A 10,684-nucleotide genomic window follows, 5' to 3' on the forward strand; every position below is an offset into this window, starting at 1 on the left:
AGCCTACAATGTCCTCCCATTGTAGTTTGTGTGAAGAGGATTATGGAAATAATATAATGTTTGGATCCCAGATAAATCATTCCAGAACAACAGACAGGGAAAAAAAACCACCAAGACAATGAAGAAATCTCATTTGAAAGTCACAGATGGAAAATAGAGTATTTAGAAAGATCTTCTGAAATAAAACTGCATTCTTCCAGTTGTCATCTGAAGAGCTTTGGCTTTGCAATCCCTTAGGAAATAGGTTATTGAAGCACTTTCCATTCTACAAATTCAGTATTTTTCCACCTGCATATGGCGTGGGTTTAATTCACACAGGATCAGGCACTTGGGTGACCAGTACCATTGAAAGTACTATTTGTGGTGTATGAATATGGGCAGTGAGACCAGGCCTATATTAATGCATCATAACCCAAAATATCCTACTTTTGTCTGTACAAATTCCCCACTTTCATAGAGAGCTATTGAATTGTAAGTTTAATACTCTTTACATTCTTTTCTGATGGTTTACTAGTCATTTTAGTAAAAAAAACTGGACTCATTTTGCTCAGATTTCTTGCCCATAGAATTCAAGTACGGGAATACAGTGACTTCCTCTCCAAAACAATCTACCTCGGGATTTATCTTGCATTTATTAGGCATTACTGTTCGAGTCCCTTCTGCTTGCTTTCCTGGGACAGATTTATTACATCTGGCTGGGTTGGGGACAGCCAGGGTCAGGTCTGCTGGGCTGCACATGGCTTCACCAGGAAAGCGCCCAGCCCAAAACCAAACTCGGGCGCTCCAGGCCGGGCCCGCCGTGGGACCTGTCGCGCTCTTAGCGGCCACAGAGGCAACGAAACAAAATGGCAAAGCCACCCCTTCCTTACGGGGGGAACTTGTTATGTTTGCAAGCGATTAACAACAAACTTTCTGAAGCTGCTCCTTCGCCTTGGCCTGCCTCGCTCAACCCTCCTCCCTGCCAGCGTCCACCTTCCCCTTCTCCCCGGGCTGGAGCCCTCTGTGGGGAAAACACTCGTGGAAAGACGGGCGCCGAGGGAGCGGAAAAGGGGGAGACGGGTGCTGGCAGCAGGGAAAGGAGGGGAGCAGGGCGCTGAAGTGGATAGGAGGGAGACGGGCGATGAGGGGGCAGGAAGGAAGCGGGTAAGAAGGGCGCTGAGCGGGGACGAAGCCCCCCAAGCGATGGCGGAGCGAGGAGAGCAGCGGGACGGGAGAAGCAGCAGCGCAGCCGCGGGACGGGACGGGAGCGGAACGGAGCGGGGAGGAAGGGGCGGCCGCGGGGGAGGCGCTCACAGCGGATGGTGTGGAAGGAGGCCTTGGGCCGCCGCTCGAAGCTCTCGCCCAGCTGCAGCGGGTGCTCCTCCTTGTCCAGCAGCGAGTTCGCCGAGCCGTTCATGGCCCCGCTCCCGGCCCGGCCGGTCCCTTCCCTCTCCTCCGTGCGCTGCCGCCCGGCGTCCTCCCGGAAATTCTTGACTTTCCCTTCCGGGAAGCCTCTCCGGGGCCGGCGGCGGGTACGGCGGGCGAGGCGGGGGCCGGGGCCGGGCTGGGGCTGCTGTCCCGGGGAGGGTCCCCGGGGAGGTGGGAGCCCGGCGCTCCCCGCCCTCGGCGGGGCAGGGCAGGGCAGGAGGGGCTTTGCTTTCCTTTCCTTTCCTTTGCTTCACTGCCGGGGCGTTGAGCGCCGGCCGCGCTGCGGCAGGAGCTGCTACAGGGTAGCCGGTTCCGAGCGAGGGGATCGGGGGATCACCCAGAGGTGTTACACGTTTGTGGGCTTAGCTCTGGATTAAACACCTTTAAAAAGTTCTTTAGCTTAAGCGTGAGCTGTTGCAACTGAGTTTATCGTCGCTGTGCCTTCCTTCCCCCCGCGGCGGGTGCGTCACTGGGAGGACTGGCGAGTGTTTGTTTGTTTCCCTCGCCCGTTCTGTGGTGAAACAATGGAGCGTGCCTAGAACAGAGGCTCTGTAGAAATACGGCAGAAATTTTGCTGGTTAAGTTTTTGTTTGTTTGTTTTGAGGATATGCTCTTCGTGAAGAGACATCCTTTCAAAGGAACCTCTTCTGCTGTTTTTGGAGGAAAACGGGGTGTGTCTGTGACACTGGACGAAATTCTGACAGTTCTTTTGTATTTGCATCATGGCATGTATATATCATGATAGCATCACGTGTAGCATATATAACATGTACATATGATCCATGATGCATATCATATGATTGAAGTTCTACTCTTTTTCCTTGGTTTGTTTTAGGGTATGTATTGTGTTCTCTCATTTCCTTTTTGGTAAATTGACACCAATGCCTGGCTCTGGGCACTGATGTACAAGAGTGATGGGTGTTTGCTGCCTGGCCTTCCCTGGGAATTACTGGCCCATGCAGCATTTAATTTGCATATTCCATCATCCAAGATCTGCGTGTTTATGACAAGGCAGGTGTCAGAACCAGTTTAACATCACAGAAAATATTTGAGTCCTTTCCCAGCCTATGCAAAGCTCTTTTATTTAAAACTTCTGGAAATAAAACCACCAGTGATTGTTAAAACCCTTGTGAATTCTCAGGAGGAGGCAGTGGGTGGAATGCTGGCACAGGCCGGCTCTAGACGTTCTGGGCACATCACTGGTTTTGTTCTCCTCTTTAGGTGACGTGATGTTATAAATGCTGTTGTTTTCAGCGGTGGTTTCTCACAGAGCTGGGAGCAGGAAGGAGAAATGCTAACATGAATACACTTTGTTTCATTAATTTTAATGTGACTTTTAAATGTCATCCGTTCTTCAGTTACCTTTTTTTTTCTGAAGTGTTCTAACTGAGGTTAATTAGAAACAAAGCCCTTGCTTTCCCTCTCAAGTCTCTTTTGGTGAAGAGTTAGAGCTGCACCATCTTTTTCTTTTTGGGTAGCTTTCTAGGATGCAGAGGGAAGACCAGGAGACTCTGAAGTATCTTCTTTAACTTTGACATCAGTGTGGTGTTGTTTACAGTTATTACAGTTTAGATTAAGGTTTTCTGAAATTAAGAGAAATCTGGTGAAATGTAGGTCCATCAGGTAGGACAGATCATTGAAATTGTAGTAAGTGAATACTATAATTGTTTCTCATTTTTAATTCTGCTTCTAGATCCTCACTTATTTTACCTAAGTTAAGTGATGGAACCACATACTAAGGAAAAAAATCATCCTTGGGTCTTTGGTGTTCATGTTTGTGTGAAATAATCTAGGATGTTCCAAGAAAATGCATCAGCCAATTGCTTAAATATAGTAACAACATCTACCGAAGATGATGCTTTCCCAAAAAAAGGCCATAGTGCTCGAGTCCTTAGCCCAGAAGAAGCAGAAAAACTGGCTAAAGATCAGGTTTTGGTGTCTGAGTTCAAACAACTAAAACTGGAGAAAGAGGCACAGAAGAACTGGGACCTGTTTTACAAAAGAAACAGTACCAACTTCTTCAAAGACAGACATTGGACAACTAGAGAGTTTCAAGAGTTAAAGGCATGTCGTGAGGTGAGAGCTGTACAGTTCTGCTGTAAAAGATGGGATTGATTGTTCCCAATCAGTTGTTTCCAGGGGAGTTAATAATGCTTAGAACAAAGCCATTTGGTTAAGAGCTGGCATATGTAAAGTTTGCAGTGCTCTGTGTATTTTCTTTTAATATCAACAATAAGCTCTCAGAATCAGATGCATCAGTTCAGTTTCAGTTTATAATTGGCCCTTAGTGGATGGGGATGCTGTTTGTGGCATCCTGGATGCTGAGAATGAAGTCTGGAATATTTGATTTTCCAGTTCTAAAGTAGACAGCTTGTCTCTCTGTGTGCAAGCTGGTGCACTTCAGTACACTGCTTTAAAGAAAAGCACCCAGAAGTGCAGGCTAATTGCTGAACACAGTTAAGGGGAATAGCCAGATGCATCTGTTGTTCCTTATAGCTGAATTAAAAACAAGACAGAAATGGCACAAGTCAGTTGATTACTTAAAGGGTAGATGAATGAAGAAATATTAATATGTTCTAAAATGATTTCTAATTTTGCAAAAATCAGGATGTCTGTGTTTGAGTGGCTGTCTACTTTGGGTTTTTTGAAGAACTGTAATTAAAACTGATTATAGCTTTTAAGATGCTGGGTGAACAGTGCTTCTGCTCATATGATGAGAAAATAAAATAAAAATTGTATGTTTTGTCTTGTATTGCTTCCTCCCTAGTTTTCAGATCAAAAACTGACCATTCTGGAAGCAGGCTGTGGGGTTGGGAACTGCTTGTTTCCACTCTTAGAAGAAGACCTGAATATTTTTGCATATGCCTGTGATTTCTCTCCTAGAGCTGTTGAGTATGTGAAGGTTGGTGTGATATTTGGAACTCCTTTTAGAGTGTTTTTTAGAAGCTTCTAAAATTACAAATGACTGTAACAACAGACTTCTCTGGCTTCCTTTTTGTAAGAAGGGTAGAGTATGCTTTGCCAAAAAGTTGAGACTGATGCATTTAATTGGAGACCCTATGTAAGAAGCCAAATCATTGCTCAAGACTTGGCTTTTCAGTGTCAAATTAGAGCATTATGGTATATTATTTGAATGATTCATGAAGATAGTGCTTTTTGGGAGCACTACTATGTCTCTGCTGACTATGCAGCAAAATTTGTTTGTCATGGAAGCTTGCCCTTAATAGAGGGAGCCTCAAGGAGAACCTTGAAAACAAGGCTGGGAAAATTATTGTTAAAGAAATTTGTAACCTGACTAGGAGTAGGTTGCAGTCCAAAGTCAAGCCTTGCAACAAGGGCTGGTGGGGGCTTTGGGCTTTGAAAATCTTTATTAAGTTTGTAGTCACAGATAGATTTTTATATATCTGTTAATTAAAAGTATTGTGACCCAGAACCACAAGACACAAACAGCATTTGTCATGCAAAAGATGGGAAGAAAATACCTGTGGAGGGCAGCAGCTCCCTGGGATGCTGTGGCTGCACCCCAGGATGAGGCTGGGCTGAATGTGTGCCCTGGGTTTTGGATGACTTCACAGCATCTGCCTCCACAGCTCCTGCTGAATTTATTTTTTTGCCAAGACCAGGTTTCTTTGTCAGCAGCAAAACCAGATTATTGTGACAGGAGCCCCAACTGTTTGCAGTCTACCTGTAGCTCAAGAGCTTTGCTTTCATCACCCTGTAATACCTAATTCCTTTCAATACTATTTATATATTCTTTAAAGAGTAGAAGCAGGGGTAAAACAGAAATAGTATGTTTTCTGAATTGTCTTAATGCACACTCCTCCTCAAATTCATGGGAACAGACTATTCTACAACTTGTAGTTTCACTACTGTAGTTAGCAGCAATACTTTCTCATTGCAGTAGCCTCCCGTTGGAAGTTAATATTCTCTTACCACTGTGGTTTGTGTCTCTCCACTGGTTAATTTAATGAGATTTTTACTTTATTGTAGCAACAAATGCTGCTAATTTTCAGTGAAAGCTTCCTCTATTTCTTTCCCTAGAAAAATGCCTTATATAGTACTGAAAGATGTAAAGTGTTCCAGTGTGATCTTACCAAAGATGATCTTCTAGACAATATACCAGCAGATTCCGTGGATGTTGTCACACTTATATTTGTGCTTTCTGCCATTCATCCTGACAAAATGCATCTTGTCCTGAGGAACATTTACAAGGTAAAACCAGCTGATTTTACAGCCTTTAAAGCATTTTCCTTCTTTATAGCTTGAAAGTACATTTTTTTTTCCTGACAAAATTACTCTCTTGCAATTGTGATTTTTCATATTTTATTCCATGATGCATTTCATTAGTCCACCAAGTATGCAGGACTAAAATATGTTTTAAAATGTCCTTTTTTTTTTTCTCCTTGTATTGTGAGTTTGCTTGGTTTGAGGCCTAACTGATTCCTGTACCTGAAAGGGGTCTGAAAGATGGAGAGAGATTTTTACAAGAGCATGTAGTGACAAGGAAAGGGGGAATGGATTCAAATTGAGAGTGGGTTTAGATTAGACAGGAGGAAGAGATTCTTTAGAGAGGTGATGGCACAGGTTGCCAGAGAAGTTGTGGATGCCCTGTTCCAGGCATCCTGTGGATGGAAGTGTTCCAGGCCAGGGTAGATGGGGCTTTGAGCAACCTGATCTGTGGAAGTTGTCTCTGCCCATGGTAGGGGGGGTTGGAACCAGGTGATCCTTCAGGCCCCTTCTATCCCAGGCCACTCTATGATTTTAAAGCTGTGACTTGGGTTGTATGCTATGAGTAATGTTTATATATTGCAGAGGTCTGTATTGATAAGGTGTGAATGATAGTGAGCCAAAATTAACTTCCAGAGATCCAGTGACCTGCAGTTAGGCTGTTGCTGATACTGACCTGTGATGATTTAAAAGTGGAATGTTCAGAAGTCAACATTAATCTAGAGACACTCGCCCCCCTAAACTGTCTTTGTTAGTTGATAGACTAGGATAGGCCCATCCAAAGAGTGGTTTGAACAACCTGAATTGTGATTGTTCTGAATTTTCCTGAGATGTCATATATTCATGCAGAGGAAAACAGTCAACATATTTTTGTACTTTTGCATAAGGGTGTTATATTTTCTGATATTATTTGGCTGATTATCAGTAGTTTGCAAAAGGAATATTAGGTTTACGTTTTTTTATATTTCTAGCTGTTTTCCAAAATCAGGATTGGTTCTTAGCACATATAAATATTTAGATATCTAACTAAAATCAACATGAGCAATGACCATGTAATTAAAATTTTTAAACTCTTTATAGCTTACTCTCTTTACCAAAAAGCAATTTTAAAAAATCCATGATGCATTTTCCTAAAATGTTTTCATATTTATTTCTCAACATACTGCGACATTTTTCTTTCCCCTGTGAAAAAAGAATTGTCATGATATTCTAAATTATATTTTTAATCATTAAACAAAATCAGGTGCTAAACAGAATAACTAGCCAACAGAAAAATGCCCTGATGGGAATTTTTGTTAAACTATATGTTTTCTTCTTTCCTCTCTGTTTGAAGAGTGTTGCTAATTTAGCTGATCAGCACCCAAATATATATTCTAAAACTGATTGTAGTCTTTTATTCATGGGGAAACATTTTTAAGAGTCAGTCCAGTATATATATAGATGTAGAGATAGATATAGATATCTATCTCACTATTGTATTGACTATGTTAGTCTATCTTTTCTTAGTTACCTATGTCTGTATGTGTACACAAATAAATATACCTATATATGACTGCTTCTGTTTAGCTTATTAAAGCATGTGTGTATTATGTGACAGGTATTAAAACCAGGCAAGTGTGTCCTGTTCCGAGACTATGGCCTGTATGATCATGCAATGCTCAGGTTTAAATCTGGCAGCAAACTTGGGGAAAACTTTTATGTCAGACAAGATGGGACAAGATCCTATTTTTTTACTGAAGGTAAGATATATTGTAGAGTGCTTTCTTTTCTGTGAATCTTCTGTTTAAACTTTCTCCAGGGAATTGCCAACATGATCATGGGTGTTTTGTGTGGATGAAGTGTTAAATTGTGGTTTATTTATTTACCATGCTTTTTGGGAAGAAGCAGTTATTTAGATTACCAGAACTCTGTGGAGCATTTTCTTGTTTACAAGCTTGTTGTACATGCCATAATTCTCCCAGAGCAGCAGTTTCTGAATTTGCTGAATTTCATTCATATTTGTTACCTAAGGGGAAAAGACCTGTGTTCAGTAGGAGAATTGATCATCTTCATAAAGCAAGTAAGCAATTCTTTTGGCATCATAATTTGTGCAGGGCTATTTCTGGTGAGCAGGATGAGGTCTATTGACTTCTGAAAGCAGAACTGCGGCTGCAGCACTGAGAAACTCATGCACAAATCCTGCTGGGATAGCACAGACTAGCTGTGTTCACTCTGTCTTCCAGGGTTTGTTTTTCAGTGAAGGCAATGCAAATATCCATTTCCATGTGATACAGTATTTATGTTTTATTCAGGTGTCATAATGGTATGAGGGTAGTCAGGATGAAGGGTAGTTATTGCAGTTTACTGGTGGAGAATTTGAAGTGCAGAGACATGAAGGAATTTGCTTAGACTCTCACAATGAATTGGGATTATAGCTTGTCTATAGCTGCTAACTCCCAGTTCCTCATGCTAAACTCATTATACCCCCATATCACTTGTAGAGCATTGTGTAATATGAGCTCTGAATTTATTTCTGTGAGGCTCTTTGTTCTTAGTGTAAAGCGAAGTACAGCCACTGAAGAGACCGATTTGCAGCCAAGTAAATGTTTTTCATATTTTATGCCATAACATATTACCTAATAGTTTCTGATATATAAAAACCATTAATCTTGTCTGAGCTCCCCCTATTCTTCATAGGACAATGATGAAATCTAAGATAATGCAGGCTGTGCTACAGCTTCATTGAAGCATTTCTAGAACTGTTATTTATTGAGTGATTTTTAGTTCTGTTTAAACAATTAGCTTTTACAAAGAGAATGAATGCTAGAGGGAACAAATAAGAGACTGACCTAGCTGTGGAATTTTAAATCTCATTTTTATTGTGTTTTGGAATAGTTTCTGAATGAGAAGTTCCTTGCTAGTATGCATGTTTCCCTTGAGAGAAGAATTGAGGTAGGCACCAAGAAGAAGAAGGAAGAAGAAAAGAGAGAATTTGTTTTATATCACTCATGTCATTGATTGTTTTTCCTTGGGCTGGTCTGTGACTGTCTCACAGATTACCTCTACTCCCATTTTTAATCATTATGAATTCATTAATTTCACAGATTTTCATATAAGCATTGCTTAATGCTCAAGAATTCTTTTGTTACTGGAGACATGACTCCCATCATTTCCACAGAGGTTGCAACCCTTGCTATTTTTCATCTCTTTAGCACTACATTGGTACACCAAGTAATTGCTGCATGGGGTAATTTGGATTAAACTTATTTATCATATGTCTGACCTCAGATAACAACACAGAACTTCTTCCATGGAAAAAAAATTCATCCTTCTACTGTTTGAAATCATACTAAATTTGTGGAGAAGTGTATGGTTGTAATTTTGTGTTATGAAATATGTGCAACTTCCTCACAGTGAGATTTCAATAGGCTCAAAATTGAGTGCTGTTTATTTATGTTTTATTAGTGTGGGTCTCCCATTTTACATACACACACAGTGTTTAAGCCATTGTGGGCTTGGGTTGATGTAAACCTGCAGTGCCACCAAAGTGGGTGGTCTCATCTTCCTCAGCACACCATCTCTTGTGGTGCTTCCTGTACCCACATGATCACTGTTTCAACTAATCCCCTGAGCACTGAAAAATGGAATGTCTTTGTTTTCTACCAAGTAACACAAGTTTAGAATGGCTTAAATTTACTGTGAAATTGCTGCCTGAGTAAGTGAATTGAGGTGCAGGAAAGGAAAAATGATGATTTTTAATTAACATGACAAGTCACTAGCATGAACAGACCTTCCTGCTGCACAGGTCACCCTGTTTGGATGTGCTTCTTAAGGAGCACCTTCCTTAAGGGAGATATGCTTTGAGTAAAATTTGTTTATAGAAAATACTTCAGATCAACTTAGTCTTGCTACTTGCATATCCTCTTTCCCATTTTGTGAATTTTTCTGTTGAGCAATTGCCTGTAACATAGGGTGTTATTCTTCCCTGAGCAGAGGTGCATCTGCACAGCTGGATTAGCTTTGAAATATTTCTGGTAAGTGATGTATTCAGCTAGTGAAGGTCAGCTGCACAAGGGGAAAATGCCCTGGTGTCAGTCACAATGAGAATGACAAGGCTTAATAAAAATAAGAGATGTGGCAATTTTTGGAAATTCAACTGAATAACTAGCTTAAGCCCCAGTTTTACAAGCTGTTTTGCTTAGGTTGATGTTTCTAAAGGAGATCTTTATTGATTTTTATTCAGCAGTCTGCCCACATAGAACAGCTTGAAATCTGAAGGCCTGTGTGATTTTCATGCTGCAACACATAAGAACATATGCTTAAATAAATGCTGTCTGGTGTTTTAAAAATAGTTTAAACATAATATTTAATGTTTTTTTATTATTATTATTATTCTCTTCCAGAGTTCTTATCTCAGCTTTTCAAGGCTGAGGGATATGAACAAGTGGTCAGTGAATATGTGCAGCGAGAAACTGTGAATAGGAAAGAAGACTTGCGTGTTCCAAGAGTTTTTCTTCAAAGCAAATTTCAAAAGCCTTTCAGTGAGACATAAGTTCTTGCTGATTGGCAACAGCATTGCTTGTTTGAAATGGAAGCTAGCACATAAGCTGTGTGCTCCTCTTTCTGGTGAGCCAAAAATGGTGGCATCCAGTACCTCTTTTTGGTTTCCATCCTAGGATGCAAAATATGAATGCTATTTCTAACTGAATTTTAAGATGGTTTAGTGATGCAGGCAACCTGTTGAACATCTGTGTTCCTGCTTCTAAAATAAAACCTGTACAACATTGTTGGAGGATCAGGTAAAACATATAAATAAAGTTCCATTTTTAATAAAAACTATTTTAAAATAAATATCCTGTGTTTCCTGTCACTTGTGATTTTTGGGCTTTGTTAAAGTTAGAATATTTCATTTACTTTTGGTACTTGTAGGACTTCTGAGTGTACTTTCTCAGATAGAGGAATGAAACAGACTCAGCCATATAGTGTAAGCTGCCTTAACATTTTAATAATGTATCTTTTTAATTTGCTCAGCATTTAGATGTGTAAACAAATGTTTATATTCTAAGTAAGA

General features: G+C 40.7%; 2 protein-coding genes across 3 annotated transcripts in view; one reads left to right on the forward strand and one right to left on the reverse strand.

Annotated features, from left to right (window-relative positions):
- Positions 1-1,427, reverse strand: part of EAF1 (ELL associated factor 1) — a 19,426-nt gene extending 17,999 nt beyond the window's left edge. Inside the window, exon 1 of the mRNA XM_079302047.1 lies at positions 1,294-1,427. Within this exon, the coding sequence (XP_079158173.1) occupies positions 1,294-1,396 (103 nt within the window). The 5' untranslated portion in view covers positions 1,397-1,427. The remainder of the gene's footprint in view (positions 1-1,293) is intronic.
- On the forward strand, positions 1,389-10,466 carry METTL6 (methyltransferase 6, tRNA N3-cytidine). Of its 2 annotated transcripts, none has more exons than XM_079302046.1 (6): positions 1,389-1,511; positions 3,101-3,483; positions 4,175-4,309; positions 5,449-5,619; positions 7,232-7,373; positions 10,017-10,466. In XM_079302046.1, the coding sequence occupies exons 2-6, from the start codon at positions 3,202-3,204 to the stop codon at positions 10,163-10,165; spliced, it is 879 nt and encodes a 292-aa protein (XP_079158172.1). In that variant the 5' UTR covers positions 1,389-1,511; positions 3,101-3,201; the 3' UTR covers positions 10,166-10,466. The 2 variants fall into 2 exon arrangements, with proteins under 2 accessions (XP_079158172.1, XP_079158171.1); XM_079302045.1 differs by lacking the exon at positions 1,389-1,511 and adding an exon at positions 1,723-1,868.
- The last annotated feature ends 218 nt before the right edge of the window (positions 10,467-10,684 follow it).

The sequence above is a fragment of the Erithacus rubecula genome (genome assembly GCF_903797595.1).
Source record: "Erithacus rubecula genome assembly, chromosome: 3".
In the NCBI taxonomy this organism is placed as follows: Eukaryota; Metazoa; Chordata; class Aves; order Passeriformes; family Muscicapidae; genus Erithacus; species Erithacus rubecula.